This window comes from Solanum lycopersicum, chromosome 10, assembly GCF_036512215.1.
Source record: "Solanum lycopersicum chromosome 10, SLM_r2.1".
Taxonomy (NCBI): Eukaryota; Viridiplantae; Streptophyta; class Magnoliopsida; order Solanales; family Solanaceae; genus Solanum; species Solanum lycopersicum.
In genome coordinates this window covers 61026545-61049552 of record NC_090809.1, presented here as the reverse complement: position 1 = coordinate 61049552, position 23008 = coordinate 61026545, and the positions used below count along the sequence as shown (strand labels likewise).

Below are 23008 nucleotides of genomic sequence, written 5' to 3'. Positions count from 1 at the left end.
AATTAAAACTTATCCTAACTTCAGTTTCTCCTAAGAGTATTTTATTTGTACCAAACATACAATTATTAAATCGTGACAAAATAAATAAATTGAATTTAAGATGATTAGTGGAGTCAATAAATAAGTGAATTAATAATTATTAAAAATTACATGAATCGATATAAATTGACTTAAAATGATTTAACAATTGATTCAAAATTTAACCCGTCTAATTTTTATATATTTTATAATTTTATCATGTAATACTTAACAAAATTAATATTTTTTTTATTATCTAATTATCTATATAACACAATAAATATATGATTTTTAAAATATATTTTAATAAGAGTTGTTACGATACAAATCAATTTGAGTTATATATTTGTATATAAATTTTATTCCCTCTGTTTCATTTTACGTGGTACTTTTCATTTTTTAAGAGTCAGACAGTTTAATTTTAACCAGACATTTGCATATGGAATTTTCAATTTTTTTGAAATGAAATTACATATTTATGAAAAATTTATTGTTAAAAGATAGATTTGTTTGAATTTCAAAAAATAAAAAGTGACATAAAATGAGACGAAAATAGTAAAATTTAATAATTTATCATATTAATAATTCATTTCATGAAACTGGGGAATTATGATTTTATGAACTAATTAGGACATGTGTCTAAATATAATAGAGTGAGTAACGGCTTAGAGTTTTCAATCTGTATCATAAATGTTGAAGAAAACAACAAATTCATATTTTTGCTCTTTTATAGCTCAAAATTTTCCTGTAATTTCAGCCTATTGGGTTCTTCTTTAACAGGTAAAAAAAAATCATATTTTGTGGCCATATGCTTTGTTTTTCTTTTAGATCTTTTAGATTGTTTGATTTCTTAATGAGGGGTGATATAAATTTGCATTCTTGTTTTACTTGTGTATTAGGTTTCTCCAAATTGTGTTAAAAAAAGTGGTTTCTTGGGAAATTTTGGATTTTGGTTATGATGGGTATTTTTTGTTTTGTGGAAAGGTTTGATCTTTGATGGAAATACCAAGAGAATGAGAGTTTAATTTTCACTAGAGATCTTAAGATCCCATTTGCTTGTTTGGGTGGGGGGGAGCTTTTTGTGCTTTTAATGGGGAATTGAGATTTAGCAACTAAAAGTTAGCTACATTTGATTAAAACATGTACCTTTTGTTTGTGAGTTGTGAAAATGCAATAGAGAAGAGCTTTGATATTCTTTATTCAACTTAGATAGCTTGCTTAATACTTACCTTAAGTCACTTGGTGTTGGAGAACACACTGGGTATGTTGTTGTTATTGTTGTATCTCGTCTTTGAAATTGAATGTACAACAGCATATCCATTGGAATCGTACAAGTGAGGTCTAAGAAGGGTAGAATGTATTCAGACCTTACCATTATCTTGTGGAAGGTTTTTGAAATTGAATGTAACATATGTAAATTGGAAAATGTATACAAACTGAAAATATTGAGAGTGTTTCTCAAATCCTTTGATATGTGTTACCTGAGTGAGGGGTCTTTAAGAAACAACTTCTCTACTTCCGCGTAGTAGGGGTAAGGTCTGGGTACTCGGTAAACTCCCCAGAGCTCACCTTGTGGGACTATACTGTGTATATTGCTGTTGTTGTTACTTTATACCTTGAAATGACCTTTCATCAGATACATGGTAGAAATTGGTCTGAAGAATAAATGGGCAATAGCTTTTGGAATTTGGAATTGGTGGTACCTATCTATCTCGCTATTTACTCGATTTTTGGGTTTTATCATGATGTTGCACGACTTGTTTATGTGGCTTAAAGCATAGCATTGGTATTTCCATGTAGGCTTTCGTGTACTGACGGTGTAAACAAATACAAATCTCTTCAATCTATTAAATGTCTGTCTTCCCTTTGGAGGCCATAATCACTAGATCCAACAAGGTCCTGCCTTCTTTTATGATCAAAGTACTTTTACACCCTAATTTAACAAGGATGAGAAAATTTTTTAGACTATCTTGCAATGTTAGTTCTTGCACCTTCGTGATTCCCTTCTCTTATGCCCCTTTAACTTGATTTGTCAACACGTTTTTATAGAAAGGACTATCTTACTCCTTGTTGTATCATAACATGCTTAGGTCAATGTTAAGTGGTACTTCTTCATCTGTGAATTAGATTTCAAAGATCAGAAGAGAAAAGGGTGTTCTGAACCATAAAAATCCCTACATTCTCCAAAATCTTCATTCTTTTCATCTGTGCTGAAGTAATCGGCGTACGAGAATCCTGTTCCAACACATCAACTGATTAACTGCCCATAGGACCTAGCATGGTGCTCTTAATAACTTCTGGTGTTTTCATGTGTCATTAGGAAAGTCAAAGGTTACTATTTCTTGATGTCTACTGTGGGCAATCCGGCAAACATATTCTGGCATGAAAATCCAGTTGGGAAGGCGGAAAGGGAAAAGCTGCTTAACCAACAGGGATGTGTTGTATGGATCACGGGTCTCAGTGGATCAGGTTGATATTAACGTTCAGTTACTTATTATTTGCCTATTGTATTAGCTGCAGCGAACTGGTATATTTGTACTTTTGTTTAGAGGAATATGAGAAAATGGTGTTTAGAGACGGGGAAGAAAATGCCTGCCACAAGGGGTTCAAAGGTTTTAGATGCTTACTTTTTCAACATGCATTTGCCATTGTTTTTCAAGATTTTATCTGAATTTGTGCAGGAAAAAGCACACTTGCATGTTCCCTAGGTAGAGAGTTGCAGTCAAAGGGTAAGCTTTCATACGTTCTTGATGGTGACAACCTTCGGCATGGTCTGAACAAGAATCTTGGGTTCTCACCAGAAAGCCGAACTGAGAATATACGTAGGACTGGTAAGTATATTCATAAATTGTCTATTGGTGAGATTTTGAGATGCATGTGGTAGATATTTGGAGACAACTTCAGCAAATAGTATGTTGCATATCTTTGTCTCTGTAGATGAACTTAAGAATAGTCTTCAACCTCTCTGGGGTTTCTTATTTCAATTTCTTAAGTTCACAAACGACTTGTAAACACTAAGAGAAGAGGAGGGAGGTTTGGAACAACGAAACAAACAAAAGATGAAAAAAGGTGATGGTTATTTCCACCCTTCCATTCATGTCCACTCCCCATTTTGGCTTACATGGAAATGGTGTATAAATGTAGTAATGGAGAGGGAATAAGTGGGGGAGCTAAAGGTAAGGAACGAAGTTCCCAATTGAACCCTTTCATCTGGAAATTACACTCATGTAGAGTAAAAATAATTTTTCTCTACATATATAAACTGTTCAATCTCCGTAACACTAGGGAAGCTACTAGATGTAACAATTTTGCATTTCTTTGAATCCCCTTGTTGGAATTCCTTGTTGTTCCCCGACTGGTGGGAATAGCTTTGGCCTTACGGGAATTGCGTGTCTGGATAACTTCAATACTACCTGATTGAGCAGAACCTTTTAGTTTCTTGTGGATAAAATTTTGAATTGTACTAGATATTTCTCAGTTTTGGTAGGGAGACGTATTGGTAAATATTTTGTAGTTCCTGATTCTGTACTACCCGTGAATTTGTTCAGGGGAAGTTGCAAATCTCTTTGCAGATGCTGGATTAATTTGCATTGCAAGTTTGATATCTCCTTACAGAAAGGATCGTGATGCTTGCCGTGCATTATTGCCAGATAAAAAGTTCATTGAGGCAAGTCTCGTGTTCATTGATATGTTGTAGTAATCTATCTTTTGCATTATTAACATTCCTTTTCTTGTGACTTTCAGGTTTTTATGAATATGCCTCTACAACTGTGTGAAGATAGAGATCCAAAAGGCCTCTACAAGCTAGCTCGTGAGGGTAAAATCAAAGGTGTGTTGTAGCCTATATTGCTTCCACATCTGTATAAAATTTGTATTCCTACAAATGATGATTAACTCGAGTAATCCGGAGTTACTCTGCTCAGTTAATAGATACACAGCTGTTCTGCTTAAAATAATAAATTGCATCTGTCAACAGCTATTCTGCTTAAAATTTTGCATTCTAAACTGTTTGAGTAATTTATGTTGCCATGCTTCATGGCGCTATTAGTTGATAGTCGTTGTAAGTCACCAATTTGAAAGATGTTTATCAGAAGAGGACTGACAATTTGAGTCGAACTTTTGTCTTTTATTAGTATTCGTACATCAAATTTTATTGAATTTTTAGCACCTCATTTTGTAGGTTTTACTGGAATAGATGATCCTTATGAACCACCTTTGAATTGTGAGGTATGTATTAATATTACTTCTGCTGCTGCTAAGCTTTCAAAATATTGTTAATTCCCTTTTGTTTTCTCGTAATAACTTTTGTTCAAAACTTTTACTTCTCTGGTTAGATTGAAATACAACTAAAAGACGGAGTAGTTCCTACACCACATGAGATGGCGGGGCAAGTAGTTTCTTATATGGAGAATGAAGGCTTTTTGGAAGCTTAGACCGTGCTTGCTGCAGATAACAAGAAAAGACTCAGCAGAGGGAATTGCCGAAAATGTATAGTTCCCTCCTTCTGTTTCAACCATTATATGTGCTTTCTTGATATGATCAATTTTAGATGGTAAACATATGTTCGTTCATCTAGTGTCTAGGTCCATAGTATGTCAAAGGTTAAACAACTATATGCTGCAGAGTTAGTTATGCACCATCGACATCTCGAATTCTCATCTGTTTACTGTAACATTTGTATGACATATAATCACCATTGTTACTTTTTCGCGCAAACTTCTGAGGAGATCATCTAATTGCTCTTTAATGATGTGTTTTTTCATCCATCTTGGAAGTGAATTGATGTCAAGGTGCTTCTGTGAACAGTCTTCATGCTAGTGACCATCTTGATGCTAGACGATCTCGATCGTTACCTTGTCACAGAGAAGCTGAGACAGTTAACTTTGATTAACTGGTGATTTTGATACGGACCTGAATCTGCTAACTAGGATTAACGGACACACTATGGATATGATGCTGGAAATAGACTGATTTCAAAATGGAAGTAGACTACTTCATAGTAATTCTTTAGTTTCTTTTAGCACCTAAGGATGACCTAATGGTTAATGAAGTGGTCTCGAGAATCATGAAGTCTCAAGTTCAAATTAGCAAAGATAAAAATATTACTCGTATGTATCCTTCGGGGTGGCCCAGTGGTTTGGGCTTGAGACTTCCATAATTGAGGTCTCAAGTTTGAAACCCCTTACCAGCGAAAGCAAGGGCTGAGTTCGTCGCAATGCTTGCCTAGTGCGGGTTACCTCTCCGATGTGATTTGCGAGCTGTTGCACATAAGCGGAAGTTTTACCCAGTGCGCAGCAAAGGGTAGCCGCTACAGATTTCCTTTGTCATAAAATTTTTTTACTCATATATTCAAGTCTAGACGCCAATAAGCGAGTCTGCATACCAGGATTGTTAAAATAAATTCCTTAGTTTTTTTTTAATGATGTGAAATAGTAACAACTTCTGGGATTAGTCACACATTTACTGGCTCTTACTACTTTATTAGCAGATTCAATCATAAAAATTATAAAGAATTGCATGCTAAACGTTATCATTTTTTTTTTAAAAAAAGTTATTCGCCAATAGTAAATAGCACTAACCGTCCACTTGGCCTCCAAACTCCAAATAATTAAATTGATAAATAAATCTGTGTTGTTTTCAATAATTTTTAATATAATAAAACCTGTCTAAGTTTAAGAATCCCACTCACAGAATAGAAGTAGAAATATGAATAGTAAATACTAAATAGTATTCTATTTGGTAAACGATTGTATTTGCAGTGTCTATTTATAAGTTTCAATAATATTTAAATTTTTGCAGTCAAAGCAAGAATGGTATTTAACAGTCAACTGATTGTGGCTATGGCAAATTTATCTGCAGAATTTTGTCAATATTGCAATGGTAACACAGAAAGATTGAGCAGTGATGATGTTCTTTATCTTCTCTTCTGTTTTCCTTTTCAAGGATTTCGTCGATTTACTCTCTGTGTTCGAACTTTCTTTTGTGTCCCTTTGCCTAATCCTTTGCTTTCTGATTCTGAATTAGATGATCAATATTCAGACTTGTGGCTACCTGAATGAGTCCCAGTCCGAGTCAGGATTTGAAGTCTATCAGTTTTGTAGATTTGTTACTGAATTCATAGCTCGTTTTAGTTACTATGTTTGTATTTAAATACAGAATCTAATCAAAGGTTAGAATATTTTTGTTTTGTATTAAGAAATTCGAATTATTTTGTAGTTTTTTTGTTTTGATATATATCTTAACAACAATTGTTGTTTGTTGTGTTTTGGTTATCGCACTACTTTATTGTTGTTATTGTTGTTTTTTCTAAATGCTATGTACTACTTATACCTATTAGTTTGTTGTGTTTTCTTAACTGCTATATTTCCTTTTTCATTTCGAAAATAATTTGCCGGGTAGTAGGGTAAGTAAAGGTTTGCATACACTATATTCTTCCAAAACGAGTGTACGTCAGACTTTACTATCAATGACACTCGACTCAAGTAACACGTATATAGCATTGTGAAAGGTAGAAAGATTATTTTTGAAAAACCTCGACTCAAGTAATGCACATCAAAGAAGTTTGAAAAAGAAATCGAGCGACATGGAAATTAAAGTACACACAGAAGCACCTATTGTATCAAATAGTACAAACTCATGAGAAATTTGGAATAAGATATATATACGACATGTATAGTGATGATGTGCTTAGATACTAGGATCTACAATTTAGACGTTGTGAATTCTAAGTTGAGATCTAAATTCACCTACACTTGCTATAACTTTTTACATATATATAAGGCTAAATATCGAGTTCTGTTGAACCTGCAAACCTGTTGTTTGATCCACTAACGATTCAAGAAACTGATAAACAGTCTTGAATTTGCTCTAAGGAGCGTAAAAGTAATCCTTCAACGTCTGTGATGTGTTTCTTCATCACAGGAACTGATCCTTTAACTCCACAGATTGCTTCATTCAGTTTTGTTGCAGGCTGCTGAACCACTTGCTTCATTTTCTGCAGTTGAACATGAACAATTTGTTAGATAAGTGAGGTGAAATTCATTCGAAGAGGCATATTAAAATGAACGATGATTGGAGGTTTTTCCAATGACAGTAGTTTTTCATCTATATGTATTGATTTTCGGACTAAAGATGTTCAACTGACCATAGTTCACTATATGTGGCTACGCTACTGAAGGGTGAATACCACCAAGGCTTGTTGGTAAGGTGAGAGCTTCAAGCCCGATTTCTGGTAACACACCCTCAAACATAATCACTGCCTGATGAAGGGGGACGGGGAAAGATACATGCCAAAAATCTTCACCCCCTCTTTCTAAACGGGGTACCTGAGTCACCTCATCGTCTCATTTCCTCTTTGCTCATTTTTGTTAGGCCGAAGTGTTTGCCTTTTCAGGCTTTGCTAACTTATAGCATAACAAAAAGAAGGTAAACGAAGCATATCGCAGAAAGATTTTAACTCTGAGAAGTCCCCTCAGGTTCAAGAAAAATACACTTTTCCCCTCCCCTGATCACTTTATGCACAAGTGGAGTCAGAGAACGGTAGGATGTACACAGACCTTATCCTACTTCTGTGAGGTAGAAAGACATTACAAGTGGAGCTGGGAACGGTGGGATGTACACAGACCTTACCCTACTTCTGTGAGGTAGAAAGACTGTTTCTGATAGGAGTCTTGGGAACGGTAGGATGTACACAGACTAAACTATACATTTGTGAGGTAGAAAGACTGTTTCTAACAGACTCTCGGCTCGATAAAACAATTATGGAAACATAACTTGCAAGAATAACATGACAACATAACTACACAAACCTTGTCATCAGAAAATTGGAATTTAAGCTTCTGATTCTGCTTATGCTGTTTCTGTTTTTGATGATTTCCAATAAAGATACAAATCGTAACAGCAGCAGCTGCAACCCCAAATGAACAAATTGCACCAATTCCAGTCAATCTCCAGTTCCACAGATTAACTCCACCATTATTTTTCTCTTCATTACTATCCCTTTTCTTGATCAAACTCTCATTTTCAACTTCCAAGACTTCAGCTTTAACCTCAAAGGGGAAACTCATTGAATCAATTTGAGACACAGTACTAGTCTTGTTACTAAACTTGGGTGAATCCAACTTCATGTTTTCAAATTCACTTTCCTTCATTTTCTTGAAGAAAACTTGAGACTTTTTATCCTCCTCATCCTGTTGAGATACAATACAATTTAAACTTTCGGATGAGACGATCGCACTATTTAACTCATGAAAGATGACTTACAATGAAAATATAACCATCTTTAAGCTTTTAGATGAGACGATCGCGATCTAAAGTTTGAAACTTTTATATTAGGTGGTAACATGTTTACCTCAAGTGGAACCTTGGTGATAACTTCTTTAATGACTTCTTCATCTTCTTGGGGCTTTTGTATACTTGGTTCTTGTTGAATTAGTAATGGAATTACTACTTGATTTGGCACTTTTTTGGAACTAGAAGTATACTCCATAGACAAAAATTTGTCTCTATCATCATGGAGTACTTCAAGAAGTCCATTATCAGAAAGAAGTTCCCATTCTTGAAGATCCATTTTTTTTTTCTCAATGAATGAAAGCAGGGGAGTTAAAGAGTAGTAGAGGTTAAATAGTTTGAAATTTAGAGGAGTCCTAATTCCTTTTTACCACTCTAGACGTGTACATCTCGACTAATTCCATGGTTATTTATGTTAGAGGGGTTAGAGTTTTGAGAATGGACCAGTGGTCTCTCTTACGTGAACTTGAGCATATTCTATATCATGAGCTAAATTCTGGGGTTGAGTTAGATTCACATGTCATATTTTATAAATTACCAGCTAATTTTTTCCATTAAAATATCGATAAATATGTAAAATTCACCTAATATTTTTATTTCTACTGAAATTTAAACATGAAATCTCATAACTTTCAATTACTTAATTAACCACTAAAACATGAGATCTCATTATTGTCAATCACTTCATCGGCTACGGAGTTTTGATTGTTTTGGGAATTGAAAAGTCAAAAAGAGTGGCTTTGATGGTAATTAATGTGGGATTTTTATTGAATGAAGGCACTCAATATGAAAAATGTCTTCTTGCACCTTGGAGAGTGAATATTTGAAACTTCTTGTTTGGTTATGATGGCGATATAGTAGATAGGTGGAAGCTTATCACTATGTGAAAAATATCAGCCCTACATATGAGGAGGCTAATCTAAACTTTGATATTTATCTCAATTATTAATTGGATTAGTACATAGTCATTTTCATTAGTTCAATATTTAGTTAGGATAAAACTGAAATATAATTTGCATCACTTTATATATATATATATATATATATATATATATATATATATATATATATATATATATATATATATTTATACACTTTGATTTGAAATTCGAATTATTTCTGTGTTAATTTTCAATTATTTCATTAATAGCTGGTTGAGCTATACTCTTGGATGCAACTTTAGATCAAACTCTCTCAACTTCCATGTATTCAAATGTTCAATCAGAATAAACTATAATGTAAATATCTATATAAAATTTATTGACAAATTTAAAAAACTTAAAATATATTTATCTCATTAATTAAATTTTTTTTACGATCACACAACAATGACTATTATGTATGGAATTGGACCATTTAGTTGAATAGTAGAAAACAAAATTCAAAATATAATAAAGCAAAAGATTTAAGTAATGTGTACTTATATTCTAACAACTTTTATTATTATAAAATCGAAGTTATTTATATAGCAGAAAATCTTTTTTTTTAATCGATTTAAATCAGATAAAAGTTATTTATAATTATTTTTAAGTAAATGGGTTGGATTTTCAACAATTTAATTCAGTACCGGGTTGACCCGATTGTTGAAATGGGTCTGGAATAACCCGATTCGTTTGTAGAAGAAGGGGAGCCGCAGTCATATACAATCCCTCTTCGTTTTCATTCTGGAAAAATCCTCTTCTCGAAAAAAATCAGATACAAGAGTTGTCGCCTGAGATTCGCCGGAACTAAATGGAAGTGACATCGGAGAAGAAAGAATTGGATAACAAGAACACGAACAGCACTCAATCCCTAATTATCGATCCCTCAATAGCCGCCGAGGATCGTGAACGCATCGCTGTTGACCTAAAAGCCGGCTTGCATCCTCTCAAGGTTTCATTTTTGTTTTATTTTTCGACTATTTCAGCAAACTTTATTTTATTTTTAGGTTCATCAAGTTCAAACCTAGGTTGTTTGATGCGATTTGCAGCTATTTTGTTATATTTAGTTTTTAGGCTTGGTGGAGTTCAAATTTTTATGCTTTCTACTCATACTTGTTGTTTGTTTGGGGTTTTTATGCAATTTGTGACTATTTCTAGAAAAATGTTTACTATTTTATTTTGCACAATTTATAGGTTAGTTCAAATTTGTATGCTTTTGTTCATAATCATTCCTCTGTTAGGCTGTTGATGCAAGGGAGCTGAATATGTGACTGCTTTATTGAAAGTTCTACTTTTTATTGAACAAATATTATTAAGTTGGTATATTAGTGGAATAGTTGTGGTGTACATAAGTTGGCTCGGACACCATTGTCATGAAAAATATAGTTTGCTTAAGCTACGGAGTAATAAACTGGTTGTAGGACCTCACATTCAGGCAAAAACATCAATTTATCCAGAGACTTGTTTTGAACTAAATACATAACATTGAAACTACTATTAAAGCACTTCCTACTAGAGAAAGGAAATACAACATGTGGACAAATAAGTATGATCTTAGGTGATAAAGATTGGACATAGTGCTTCTGAGAGAATTCTGCATCAAGATCTTACCTTTATACATAATATACTCCAGAAATTTGGGAAATACAGTAGATTCAGGAATTGAAACTAGGCTCATGAGTATGAAGTGACAAATTTTGAGCATCATATTTCCCATACTAGTGATGCTTACTTCCTGAAAGCCCATTGTAGAGTCTCATGATCTTGTAGGATCCTGTATTTAATATGCTTGCATTTCTTCTCTGTTTTACTAGTAGCTACTATTTTTTAACAATCAATACCATATTGGTGGTCAAATGTGTGGCGTGCATGCAATTATCTGCATTTCTTCTTTGGAGATGGCCAAAACAAACATGCTCACTGTGCCAGTCAGGCCAGGAGGATTGTAGAATTGAAGATATATCTAGGAGCATGTGCATATGATGACTACCATATGCTTGTAGCATATTACCATGCTATGTTTTCCCACTATTCATAAAAAAAAATATATGGTAGGGACACAACTTCGTATTTCTATAAGCACAGTATTCCAACCATGTTTACTTTCCATCTTTTGCTTTCTTTTTCGTTTGAGTTGTGCTTCTGGTATTCACTTAGCTTCATTGTCATGATCAGAACAAGTTTGTTTTCTGGTACACTCGCCGGACACCTGGGGTTCGAACACAAACATCATACGAGGACAATATAAAGAAAATTGTTGATTTTAGTACTGTAAGTCAATTTGTTTCTGGTCTTTTGGCTTTATGTGAATTTAACTGCCTCTTTAATCCCTTATGTGTTCTCCATCCATAGGTTGAAGGGTTTTGGGTTTGCTACTGCCACTTGGCTCGCCCATCAGCATTGCCCAGCCCAACTGATTTGCATCTTTTCAGAGAGGGTATTCGTCCTTTATGGGAGGTTAGTTTTGGTGCTCATCCTAACTATTTCTTTTCTGCGTCTTCAATTTTGTTGAAGTCCTTAACTATGTATACCTCTTACCTGAGTTAATTTCTTGATTATATTTGTCTGTGAAGGATGCTGCTAATTGCCATGGTGGGAAGTGGATAATTCGTTTTAAAAAGGCTGTCTCAGGACGTTTTTGGGAGGACCTGGTAAGCCAGCTGCCCTGCGATTTTTGTTTTCTGTCAACTTAACTGGACTTTTTTGGCTAATAAACATTAAGTGCAGAAATAAATTTTTAAGTCAATCTATAGTAGCCACGACAAAATTTAGATTTTGACAATATAAAGCACGAATATCCAAACAGAGGAAATTTCTAACTCCATTTTATGCAAGGGCTGAGATGCCCCTTAGCAAACAATCTCACATAGGTTTCCATAGGTAAGCAGTAGAAGCTGACAAAAGAGGACAGTCTAGTGAAATGGATTCTCTATCTCCAACCATGATGGGGACCTCATCAAGGGGGGAGTTGGAAAAGATGCTGCTTATCAAGTGGGGACTATGTGGGGTTTAAGGAGCAGGGTCTACCACTTAAATGAAAAGAGAAGAAGAAGAAAAGAAAGGGCACTAGAAGCTGAAGTGATTTCTGTGACCAGACTTTTACATCAGTATCCTGTAATCTGTTCTCCTAAAGGATGTGTTGTTACATTGATGTTCTCCTCATTTTTGTCAGTAGCTGAATTTTTCATGCTGCCTTAGATTCCCAATATCTAACCAAAAAGTTGAGTCTGTTTGAAGTATTCTCATCTTGGAGTACATGCATTTGCTTATTGTGAATTTACTCAAATAGATGTTTAGGTAGGATTGATGTTATTGTTTCCACATATATCATGGTCAAAAGATAATTAATCTATCAACTCCTCAATCGTACATCAGTTGGGGTCCGCATTAATTTGGTTTGGTTAGTTTCTCTAGACTAGTTAAGCATTAATTTCGTGAACTCGTATCAAATGATTTGTCAGGCTACCCTCATTAGTCATGATAATGTTTGTTTACCAAGCTTTGCCAGTGGGAGTTAAGATACTTTCTGTATTGCCTTTTGGAAAATGAGAGGATGATATATATTATGCACACATTCATCAATACATCACATCTGAATGTTGTAAATTAAATTGTTCCATCATCCTCAAAAAGGTAAAATTGCTAATCTGGCATCATCCAAATAAGGGCAACGTGACTTCAGATGTAAATTTTCACAATCGTAGGTAACTTTATTCTGTTTGTCCAAGCCTTGGTGGACAGAGTTACCGGGTGCGTTCAAGCTGGTCTGGATATCCCAGTTATTTAAGAAAAAAGAAAGATAGGAACAGAACTGTAGTGGAACACCTAGGCAACACTTGAAGGCCCGGTGTAGTAAACCACTTTTGATGGGCTTTTCCCCTAATAAATGGAGTTAATATCATATGGACCGACAGTCCACGTATCTATAATTGCCTCCTCCTGCTGTGTATGTTTGTGTCCCTGGTTGTTTGGTAATGTTTGTGTTCCTTTATACTTATTAACTGTGACGGATTTCTTGTCTAGGTTCTTGCTTTGGTAGGTGACCAACTCGATTATGGTGACAACATATGTGGTGCTGTTCTAAGCATTCGTTTCAATGAAGACATCTTGAGTGTATGGAATCGTAATGCGTCAGATCAGCAGGTATGCTAATTGTAATCCTTAATACGTCATCCATATTAGTCTAAACAACACGCTCACATCGTCTTGGTTTTGCTAGGCTGTGATGGCATTGAGAGACTCAATCAAGCGACACTTGAAGCTTCCTGGTGGCTATATCATGGAATACAAAGCCCATGATGCTTCCTTGCGTGACAACTCATCTTACCGCAATACTTGGATAAGATCATAAACTCTTATTTCGCTGTCATACTTTGAGAAAAGAGATTTGCATAGTTCGGTCGGTATTTGGTCAAAGAGATTTTCATGGCAAAAATGGTTGATGTTGATCATGTAATATGAGCTAACAATTAGATTTTACCGGCACTCGAAATCTCTTGATTGCCTGTAGTTCTTCTGATGTGTATGCATAACTCTATTGTCAAGTGGATTATCCCCAGTACTGGCTCAAGTATAATTGACAATTGAGTCATTCCCAGTAATATTAGTTACCATCACCTTTAAAGTAGCAGTATTAGCTGCATACTGCTAGTAATGATTCATATGTTGATGGACACTGACGAAAACCGACATCGAAACTGCTTTCTGTGATCTAGTTTCCAGATTTAGCAGTTGCTTTTCTTCAAAACATTTGATGATAAGTTCAAAACCATCTTATATGCCATTTATGAATTTGAATTGAACAAAGAAAACCCTACAAAGATCTAGTATGTTATTTCTTATTGATATCAGGTTACATCATTATAACAATTGCTGTAATGCAATGAAATTATAGTCCTGTTTCAATCAAAACCACAAGGAAACTATAAAAATAAATTTGGAAAAAAGAGTATATAACATCGCTTTTGTATCAAAAGATCTTTAAAATCCTTTAAAACGTGAGTTTAGTTATCATTTTCTCTATATTTAAAGAAAAAGGAAGTGTGCACGGGTCATTTACTATTTTTATGGGATAATATATCCGATATATGATTGGTTGATAACGATTCTCATCATCTATAAATATCGAGGCTTACTAGGTGAAATTCGACTATACTTTGAATAATTCATTTCATTGTGTAAAATAAATTAAATATCAGAAACAGTATCAACAAATCAGAGTGGCGCAGCGGAAGCGTGGTGGGCCCATAACCCACAGGTCCCAGGATCGAAACCTGGCTCTGATATTATCGTTTTTTTTTAATCTTATAATTTGGACCATGATAATAATCAAGAGAAAAAATGTATTATTATTATAGCATATTTTACTAGAGGTAATAGTAAAATAAATACACCTTAAAAAATATTACCAATAATAAGAAAAGGGATGATGATGTACAATTTGCATGTAATCTTGAACACCATTCACTGCATAAAGTGATGCTGATATCTGTCTTTCCACTTTCATTACCTCAAATTCTGTTAAAGGAATATCTAACAATTCTTCCAAATCCCATGATAATAATGATGATGTGCTTATTATGTCTAAATCAGCCTTAAAATCATCAAAAACTCTACTTTCTTGATCCTGTGGGATTACACCGAGTATGTTGTTGTAACAAGTTTCGTAAAGATTGCATCTTTTTGAATTTTCAATAGAAATTGGATCATCACAATTGTTGATGTTGTTACTGTTGAAAATTGGTTGATTTTCTCGATCACAAGAAAGTACTGTATCTCTATTATTGGAAACAATCTCTCTGCCTCCCAACATAGGGGTAGTATCTGTGTACGCACTATCCTCCCCAGACCCCACTTGTGGGATTATACTGTTGTCGTAAGAAAGGAGTGTTTCATAAGTATAGCTATTTTTTGCATTTTCACTTGACATTGGATCAGAAAAGTTGCTGGTGTTTAAACTAGTCACACTAGTAGTGTTACTTTGAACAGAGTTGCTGTCGAAAAATTGACTTTCGTGATCATGAGAAAGTAATTTTTCATAAAGATTGCTCTTTTCTGCATTTTCACTTGAAATTGGATTAGTACTACTACTACTTGTGGAATCAGGTAAGCAGTCCAGGCTTTTCTCATTCGCGGTTTTCTTGATGTTGAGAAGATTTCTAATGCGTGAAGCAAGAGGAGAATCATGAGAAACACGAGTTGTAAGAAAGTTTGTTCGTGTGTTTGATCCACGAAGAAGAACAGCAGCTTGATCGTAAGCACGAGCAGCTTCTTCAGCAGTTTCATAAGTTCCAAGCCACATTCTTATCTTTTGTGTTGTGTCTTTAATCTCAGCTATCCATTTTCCTGATGGCCTTTGTCTTACACCAACAAAACTATTAGGCCCTTTGCTTCGTTTTCGCCCTTTGAATTTTGTTGAAATTGCTTCTTTTTGTTGATGTTTTTGGAAGTTAATTTCCATTTGTGAGAACAAGAAGCAGAACAATGTAATTGTTTACATGTCTTTGTTCTTATCGTTTGCTTCTTTATATATAAGTTGTGAGATATGTATCTATGATGTTTAAAAGTTTGCTTATGTCTTAGGTAATGTTGTTTTGTTGTGTTTGTTTTGTAGTAGATGATATATTCTGATTCTCTCTTCCTTTTTATGTTCAAATGGAAAAAAGATGACTCATTCTTTTTCTATGTTGTAGACTTTTTCCTTCTAAAATTCTATACTCCGCCTTCGTTTCGATTTACGTGACGTAGTTTGACTTGATACGAAGTTTAGGAAAAAAAAGATGTTTGAAACTTGTGATCTAAACATGTCAGTGTGAGCATGACTATAAATCTTCTCATTAAGTTATTCTTTTTTTAACTGAATAAAAGAAAAGTGTGTCACGTAAATTGAGACGGAGACGTATTTAGTTTTGTGATTGTTTTTCTCCAAGACTTTTTGACTTTGTAATACTTGACAATGTTCTTTACTGTTTCCATGTGGTTGGTTTGACTTTTCATCCAAAAGTTTTGAGTCAATTTCTTGTTTACATGAATACATTCTTAAAAACATTGAAAATTTCTTAGTCTATAGTAGATTTTGTTAGCTAATGTTTTTTTTTTAAAATCGGTCTTAGGTTTGAAATCTTCCGCATATTTTTTTAATTAAGCTCATTCGTAGGGTTTGTAGATTTTCACGTGTGATTTTTTAATTTTATTTTATGCGTATTCAAAGTGTTGAGAGTTTTTTGTTATGGAAAAGAATAAAAATTGATGAGTTTTATGATTTATGATAAATATTCGTTTATTTACATGATTCTTTTTATAAGAAATTGATAAAATATAATACGAGATCGTTATAAAATTATTTTCTTTTATTCGAATGGTAAAATCCATCACCAATGAGTCCTTCATTTGTTACATTCAAAGATGCCATTTTGATCCTTTTGCCACAAAACGCCAAATTTGAACTTTTGCTGGAATTATAATATATTACAATTTCAAATTCTAATGATTAAAAGTGGAATATTCTCATAGGATTATTCGTAAATCTTGTTTAGCTTAATTATTAAAGGAAAATATAATTTATAACATAAGATAAAACATCGTTTTCAAGTGTTGTCATCCATAGATTTCAAATTTGTTTAGCCTAATAATGCCAAATTTTCACTTTTGCTGAGCAATTAATTTCTATTACTACTATAATTTTTTAAAAATTAAAGATTTTAGGCAATTAGTTATATAATGGACTAACCGCTTTCTAATAAATTACGATTATCAGTATTTAAATATGTAATTTAATAATCAATGAGATAGGTCAAAAATCATGAAATTGGAAATCAAAATCTTTTTGGAATAAAAAATATTAGGTAATTTCTTCATTTTCTTCATGTTTATCTAAAATATGACAGACTGATTTATTCATACATGTGCTCGTGAAAGACAACAACATAACAGATACCTTGTAAAATTAATTGAGATGCACACAATCAAATTAAATATCAATAACTTGATTAAGAGATTAAAGAAAGTTTCAAAATTAAGTGGAGTTATAGATTTTATTTGTGGTGTGGGTTGGAAGGGGGTCGGATTAGAATTAACTAATTATTTGTTAACTAACAAATAATTAAGAGATAATGATGGAACTAAATTAATTAGACAATATAATCAAAGCTCTTGTTTCATCACCCAAAAAAAAATTCTCTTTTTTGTTACATTCAAAGATTCCATCAATCCTTTTACCAAAAAACTCCAAATTTGCACTTTTGCAAAATCATTAAAATGATTATATTATAAAAATTTTTTAAAAAAAAGATAATATTAATTATAACATAAGATTAAACATCTTTTTCAAATGCTGTCATACCTTAGACTTAATAATTTTTTAATTTTGTTGAACCATAATTGTACATAATGGAAATATGCTCCTTTGGTATTGCACTTTTGATCCTTCGATTATTGATAAATTTTAATTTCGATCCATCAAGTAATTGCTTAAGCATATATAACATTCATTAACTAAAACATGTATTTTTGGTCCCTTTTTTTTTATAGAGAATATATGATTTTTAGATTATATTGTACCAACAATATCCTCAAAAATAGAATAGCAATACAACTTTTCTCAAGGATAAATGATTCTTTTTTGCTTGTACATATTAGAAGTAACTGTTGATAAAACGTGTGATCATTTCATCTAAAAGTTTAACCCGTTAAAAAGAGTGTACTTTTATCATTTAATTAGACTCTCAACAAGCCCACTCACATGAGGTCTGCTCTCATACCATGATGAAGTGTGCGATCATCCCATAAAAACTTTAAGTTGTTAGAGAAAACACAATTTTATTCTCAACACGTCCCCTGACGTGAGGTCTGCTCTGATACCATGATGAAGTATGTGATGAATGATAATCTCATCTAAAAGTTTAAACTGTTTGAGAGAATACACTTTTATAAGGGATGAAGGAAGGAACGCGCAAAGTACGTCGTGCACTTGTCGTGTGACCTGCTGGTCCTAAGCAATGTCTTGCGCGAAACGATCATTTAACTGTATTCTCAACAACTCACTCACTCTACAGTCAAGTGCCTTTCAGCTTCAGGAAAACATTTGCTCCGGGTTGCTAAACACTAGCTTCACTGCATCACAATGTTTGCAATTTCCCACACTTGTGCACATAAACAGTATTTGGATCAAGAATTCATAAAACTGAAACTAAACAACAAATAGATGAACAATTCTCACTGATAAAGACCTTTAACAGACTTCATTTGATCTTTTTTTTCTATGTATATAATATCTACAAAAGAATGAATGTGTCCTGATTTACAAATCTATGGGAGTTTGTCAACAACGATCAAGAATAAAAGATGATGATAAAATCTTTGTGAACAAAAATTGCAAGAATCATTTACTTTATCCTAACTACTAACCACAATACTTTTGCATTTCTTCTACTAGTGGAGTTGATTGAAAGAATACCGATGATTCAGAACCAGTACGTCTTCTTCCTTCAGTTGTTTCGATAGAAAAGATGCTAGGAGGTCTAGCATATTTTGGTGGAGTTTGAAATGTAGTAGTTCTTGGAGACAAACACACGTCCTCCATAACACGAAATTGGAGTTCAGCTGGATAGTCCCTCATACATCCGATTCGAGGTCCAGCTCCTGTTGTCCATCTACAAGATAATTGATGAGCTAACTGGAATGACTTTGTTCTTCTATGTGTATCTATTCTCTTCATTATCTTTTCTGGAGGGATAGTATCTTCGTAGTCTTCTTCATCTTCATCGTCGAATAAATTCAGCTTTGAAACTGATAGTTCTGTATCTGATAAATACTCTTCTGCTGTTTCATATCCATCTACTGGAGTATCCAAAGGCTGTGTGTTGTCTGTTGATCCAGCCTTAGTGAATAACTCGAACGTGTCTTCTCTTGGTGGTATTTCAACTACCATTTTGGGTTTTGATACTTGGGATGGTCTTGACAACGGAATTGGATTTTCTGTATCCTTGCAATATTTTGTAGTAGGATTTGTCTTCTCCCGGTCTGAGCATTTGGCGTTGCTCTCTTCAGTGGCTTGGCTAAAATCTGGTGCGGATAAGCTGTTACGAAGGCCTAAACCACCTTCCTTCCTACAAAAGTTTGATTCCTCCCCGTCACACGGGAATTTCTGCATAACAAGGAGTAGAGTTAACAAGTTAAGCCATGACTATTAATTGATAGCTGTTGCAATAAGTGTTACAACCGAGTTGTTATTTTACATGAAGACTTTCCTAACTAGCCGAGTGTGTCTTTGTTTATACCTAAGTTTTGATCATTCAAGAGAAACACAGTATCCTGTATGGGGGGACGGGAAGTAGAGAAATGACGTATCCTACCTGAATAATAGTGACATCAATGTTGTGTTGTTCAAGAAATGTCATAAATTCTTCGAAATTCTCCTTCGTTGGAAGATAATGTCCACTGTGTGGCCAGACAGCCTAGATTATGCAAGAAGGTTTCGAGTCATTAAAACGAAACTTAAGAAAAAAAACTGCTGCAGGTTCGGAAGAATTATGACGTTTTACTAGATATATACCTTTAGAGTACCGTCTTCTATCACTAATCTGCCTGCAGATAATGTAGCTCCACCAGCTAAGAAACTTGAATGCTGAAATGTGCCTTTTTGCTTCATCCCAATGTATAAGTCCTTCGATACGCTTAGCACAAAGATCCACTTGGCTTCTTCCGGTCCTCCCCTCGTATCAAGAACCCTCCCGCTCTGCTTGTAGATGAATTTTCCATCCACAATTACAACTTCATATGCCTCCCTCTCTACCTGAAATCATACATAAACTGGTGAGTTGCATTATACATGTATTCTTGACTTCTCGTCTTAACTCATGCAGCTAAAGAATCTCCTTAGAAATGCAAGTATCGTTACCTATATCGAACAATTTACTCTCAGAAATGAACCAAAAAAAGCATTTATCGAACTACACGAGTATCTAATATCCATTATGCACAACTTATGTTTTTGGTTACAATTCTCAAAAATGGATCTAAAATCCATTTGCAGATCCTTGCATACATATCATAAACGGATAAACAACTGTCGATTTGAACACCACCTAACCTTTGTGCCTGACAGAAAGAAGACAAAACTCACCGGACCGAGATACTTAATGCATTGTTGATGAAGTTTTGATCTAGGGCACTTCTCAAGATTCACTTCTTTACCTTCACCTATGTCCAACCTGCAATATTCGAGAGAAACACGTCTAGTTTAGTGACGTTGAAACTGAAATGAAAGTTGTTTGTTTGAATTACTTGTTGATCCAACAAAATCTCACCAATAGAAGAAGGGTTGTCTACTGTCAACTTGGAGCCACTTGGTGTAATAGAAATGAAGATTATGACCATAACGATGTCGAGGATCGATCTGTTTCGCAGTCAAGAAAGTAAACCAATGAAAATCTCACAAAAATGAGGATTCATGACATTTTAAGTAAACTTAAAGGGAAAAGAGTGCTTACTGCTTCAAGCCAATGCTGTAAAGCAAGCTTACAGGCTTTTTCATCTTTCGACAGACCCTTACCGACCTACCAACACCGACAATGTCCTAAGTATACCACAGCTTAAATAAAGATCCAGAAATGGAGTTTGTAATCACTTGATACCTTAGCAGCTCTTGTTAAAGCTCTTGACCAACGAGAAAAAGCGGTTTGGGGTTTCTCAATGTCAAAGAATGATATAGAACTATGCTTGAGTTCAACGGAATCTAATAACTTCCACCTGTAAATTACAACCAGAATATGCATTCAGCTACGAAATATCATGACACGGCTCCGTCTTAAAACATTGCTATTCGTAAATGTTTAAACTACTATACCATCTCTGCTCAACCAGAATAGCACAATCTGCTAGTCGTCTTCTAGTACGAAAACTTTTGTATGTTTTCTGCAACTTCACTGCAGCCTCATCTCTTTGTTTCTCACATACAAATGGTATCATTTTAGTGTTTTCATCAGGCATGTTATGCTTTTCTTCACTGCTCATAAGGCTGTCTGATCGACTCATCGTCTTCTCATCATTATCAAATGAAGTCAGTCCAATCCTGGCCTCTAATTCCCGTCTTTTATAGCTAAGAGTTCCCTCGAGAATCATCTTTCCAGAACTGTAAGACTTGTGCATTTTTGGTTGTTGAGGATTTTGGTCTTTGAAATTGATAGGCGGTAAAGCATTCTTTGTAGCATCAGTTCCAAAACTCAGTGTTCTCACTAAATAAGACTCGAATTTAGTATCTGAATCGTCAAAATTTGCGAAAGGACATGAATATGTTATTCCCATATCCCTGTCAAAAAAAATTTATAGGATGTCCTAGATTCTGATTGAAGTTCCCCGAAAACAAGAAAAACAAATTACCTCTGCAGAAGTAAAGACAATGCATCAGACACTAATTTCATCAATGCTTTTCAGGCGACGACACTCTTATGATGGTACTAAATAAACTTACAATACACGTATCAATACTCGAAAGAAAACAACATTACCAAAGAAACATACAGTTTGCATAACCTCGAACGAGAGAGAGTATAAGAGGAATCCATAAAGCATATAACATTATAATTTGCAAGAGATGCAAAGGTATAAGCTAATCACCGCCAAGACAGAAGAAGTTTATGAATTTTAGCTAACAAGAAACGCGATAAAACAGTATTTGTTCCCCAAACAAAAGACTCATCTCAAGCAACTACAACGTCCGAAAAGCTACATTTTGAGATCCATTTCAACAGATACACACCAAAATACCTTGTCCCCAAACAAAAATTTCATATCAAAACTACAACGTCCGATAACCACTTTCTTTATACAATGCTGATGGTTTAATCCAATGCATACACAGAAAAGCTACATAGACACAATCAAATTGAAGAATTCCATGTCTGACACAACGAGTACCCGATATAATAGTACAGGCGTGCAAGTTGGCCCAAGCACCACAATCGTTAATGATGGAAAAAATGTGTTTTTTTCTCAAGGAATATAACATAACATCCACTACAGGAATAGAAGATTGAATAAGATGATAAAACCATGAAAACAGAAAGAAGTTTGCAAAAATGGATAGAATGATACTATTCCATCAAATGATCAAAACAACAAAATGCAATCTTTTTATAATAAATCAAGAAAGAAAGGGAAAGGGTACACATATTTACCAACCAATAACAATGAAAATGACAAATTGAGTTACACACCTCAAATTCATAATAAAACAAGAAATGCATTAAAAGGGTATTCTAACATTTCGGCAAACACTATACCGAAGGTTGCTCAGATGGTAAGCACCGAAAAAAAAAAGATGGGAGCTTGTATATCGAGGGTAAAAACAAAAAAAGCTAGCAACACCTATTAAAAACAGCAACAAATTAACTAACACACATCGTAACATAACAAAAACATGAAAAGGGTACAAAATTTTTTAAAGAAAATTGAAATGCCATTAAGAGAGTATAACAACATTTTACCTAGCAATAATACATCATAATAAAACAAGAAATGAAAAAGGGTATAAAAATTTCACCTTTATTAGTACAAAAATGTACACCATGAAAGAAAAAGCTTGAATCTTGTGAAGCAAAATGTGAATGAATGGAACAAGAAAGTGAAAGATTAAAAAAAAAAAGAAAGGCTAATCAAATGGAAAATAATTTGAGAGAGAAAGCGCAAAATATGGGGATTTGAAGAAGAGAAAAATTTTTGCTCATAGACACAAATTTTGTATATTTAGATCTCAAAATGTACATTGACTGTCCTTTTTGCTT

General features: G+C 34.1%; 5 protein-coding genes and 1 non-coding gene across 13 annotated transcripts; 3 read left to right on the top strand and 3 right to left on the bottom strand.

The window, feature by feature from the left end:
* The first annotated feature begins 619 nt into the window (after positions 1-619).
* Positions 620-6281, top strand: LOC101267663 (adenylyl-sulfate kinase 3). Of its 7 annotated transcripts, none has more exons than XR_011212181.1 (9): positions 620-798; positions 2339-2487; positions 2700-2849; positions 3567-3685; positions 3763-3847; positions 4199-4245; positions 4353-4506; positions 5878-5898; positions 6043-6281. XR_011212181.1 is itself a non-coding variant. In XM_004249254.5 (7 exons), exons 2-7 carry the CDS (start codon positions 2364-2366, stop codon positions 4449-4451), a joined length of 624 nt encoding a protein of 207 aa, XP_004249302.1. In that variant the 5' UTR covers positions 620-798; positions 2339-2363; the 3' UTR covers positions 4452-4734. The 7 variants fall into 7 exon arrangements, 2 of the variants coding, with proteins under 2 accessions (XP_004249302.1, XP_069146561.1); XR_011212180.1 differs by having other exon boundaries at positions 5818-5898; XR_011212178.1 differs by lacking the exon at positions 5878-5898.
* A 298-nt stretch (positions 6282-6579) lies between these two features.
* Positions 6580-9155, bottom strand: LOC101267365 (uncharacterized). Its single transcript, XM_004249252.5, has 3 exons — positions 8369-9155; positions 7827-8207; positions 6580-7012 (listed from the first exon to the last, which is right to left on the bottom strand). The coding sequence occupies exons 1-3, from the start codon at positions 8585-8587 to the stop codon at positions 6854-6856; spliced, it is 759 nt and encodes a 252-aa protein (XP_004249300.1). The 5' UTR covers positions 8588-9155; the 3' UTR covers positions 6580-6853.
* Positions 9156-9322: 167 nt separating this feature from the next.
* On the top strand, positions 9323-13828 carry LOC101267073 (eukaryotic translation initiation factor NCBP). The gene is made up of 6 exons (XM_004249251.5): positions 9323-10179; positions 11403-11498; positions 11580-11684; positions 11801-11878; positions 13251-13370; positions 13447-13828. The coding sequence occupies exons 1-6, from the start codon at positions 10039-10041 to the stop codon at positions 13576-13578; spliced, it is 672 nt and encodes a 223-aa protein (XP_004249299.1). The 5' UTR covers positions 9323-10038; the 3' UTR covers positions 13579-13828.
* A 612-nt stretch (positions 13829-14440) lies between these two features.
* Positions 14441-14512, top strand: TRNAM-CAU (transfer RNA methionine (anticodon CAU)). The gene has a single exon. It is a non-coding gene; the product is annotated as a tRNA-Met (tRNA).
* A 119-nt stretch (positions 14513-14631) lies between these two features.
* On the bottom strand, positions 14632-15687 carry LOC101261769 (ethylene-responsive transcription factor ERN1-like). The gene has a single exon (XM_004249714.1). It carries the CDS (start codon positions 15685-15687, stop codon positions 14632-14634), a length of 1056 nt encoding a protein of 351 aa, XP_004249762.1.
* Positions 15688-18437: 2750 nt separating this feature from the next.
* LOC101261476 (IQ domain-containing protein IQM6-like) lies at positions 18438-23008 on the bottom strand. 2 transcript variants are annotated; one of them, XM_010313854.4, is made up of 9 exons: positions 22768-23008; positions 21073-21607; positions 20861-20975; positions 20717-20782; positions 20534-20622; positions 20350-20437; positions 19780-20019; positions 19580-19681; positions 18438-19371 (listed from the first exon to the last, which is right to left on the bottom strand). In XM_010313854.4, the coding sequence occupies exons 2-9, from the start codon at positions 21528-21530 to the stop codon at positions 18628-18630; spliced, it is 1902 nt and encodes a 633-aa protein (XP_010312156.1). In that variant the 5' UTR covers positions 21531-21607; positions 22768-23008; the 3' UTR covers positions 18438-18627. The 2 variants fall into 2 exon arrangements, with proteins under 2 accessions (XP_010312156.1, XP_019071406.1); XM_019215861.3 differs by having other exon boundaries at positions 21073-21534; positions 22768-22837.

Bases quoted from the DNA above. Each gene is read 5' to 3' on its own strand.
- LOC101267663 (XM_004249254.5), top strand. From the start codon at position 2,364: ATGTCTACTGTGGGCAATCCGGCAAACATATTCTGGCATGAAAATCCA. The intron at 2,850-3,566 runs GTAAGTATATTC...GAATTTGTTCAG, and splicing joins TGAGAATATACGTAGGACTG to GGGAAGTTGCAAATCTCTTT. The intron at 4,246-4,352 runs GTATGTATTAAT...TTCTCTGGTTAG, and splicing joins AACCACCTTTGAATTGTGAG to ATTGAAATACAACTAAAAGA.
- LOC101267365 (XM_004249252.5), bottom strand. From the start codon at position 8,587: ATGGATCTTCAAGAATGGGAACTTCTTTCTGATAATGGACTTCTTGAA. The intron at 8,208-8,368 runs GTAAACATGTTA...GTATCTCAACAG, and splicing joins TCACCAAGGTTCCACTTGAG to GATGAGGAGGATAAAAAGTC. The intron at 7,013-7,826 runs GTTTGTGTAGTT...GTTCAACTGCAG, and splicing joins TCCAATTTTCTGATGACAAG to AAAATGAAGCAAGTGGTTCA.
- LOC101267073 (XM_004249251.5), top strand. From the start codon at position 10,039: ATGGAAGTGACATCGGAGAAGAAAGAATTGGATAACAAGAACACGAAC. The intron at 10,180-11,402 runs GTTTCATTTTTG...TGTCATGATCAG, and splicing joins CCGGCTTGCATCCTCTCAAG to AACAAGTTTGTTTTCTGGTA. The intron at 11,685-11,800 runs GTTAGTTTTGGT...TTGTCTGTGAAG, and splicing joins GTATTCGTCCTTTATGGGAG to GATGCTGCTAATTGCCATGG.
- LOC101261769 (XM_004249714.1), bottom strand. From the start codon at position 15,687: ATGGAAATTAACTTCCAAAAACATCAACAAAAAGAAGCAATTTCAACA.
- LOC101261476 (XM_010313854.4), bottom strand. From the start codon at position 21,530: ATGGGAATAACATATTCATGTCCTTTCGCAAATTTTGACGATTCAGAT. The intron at 20,976-21,072 runs GTATAGTAGTTT...TGTAATTTACAG, and splicing joins ATTCTGGTTGAGCAGAGATG to GTGGAAGTTATTAGATTCCG. The intron at 19,682-19,779 runs GTATATATCTAG...TGCATAATCTAG, and splicing joins TAGAAGACGGTACTCTAAAG to GCTGTCTGGCCACACAGTGG.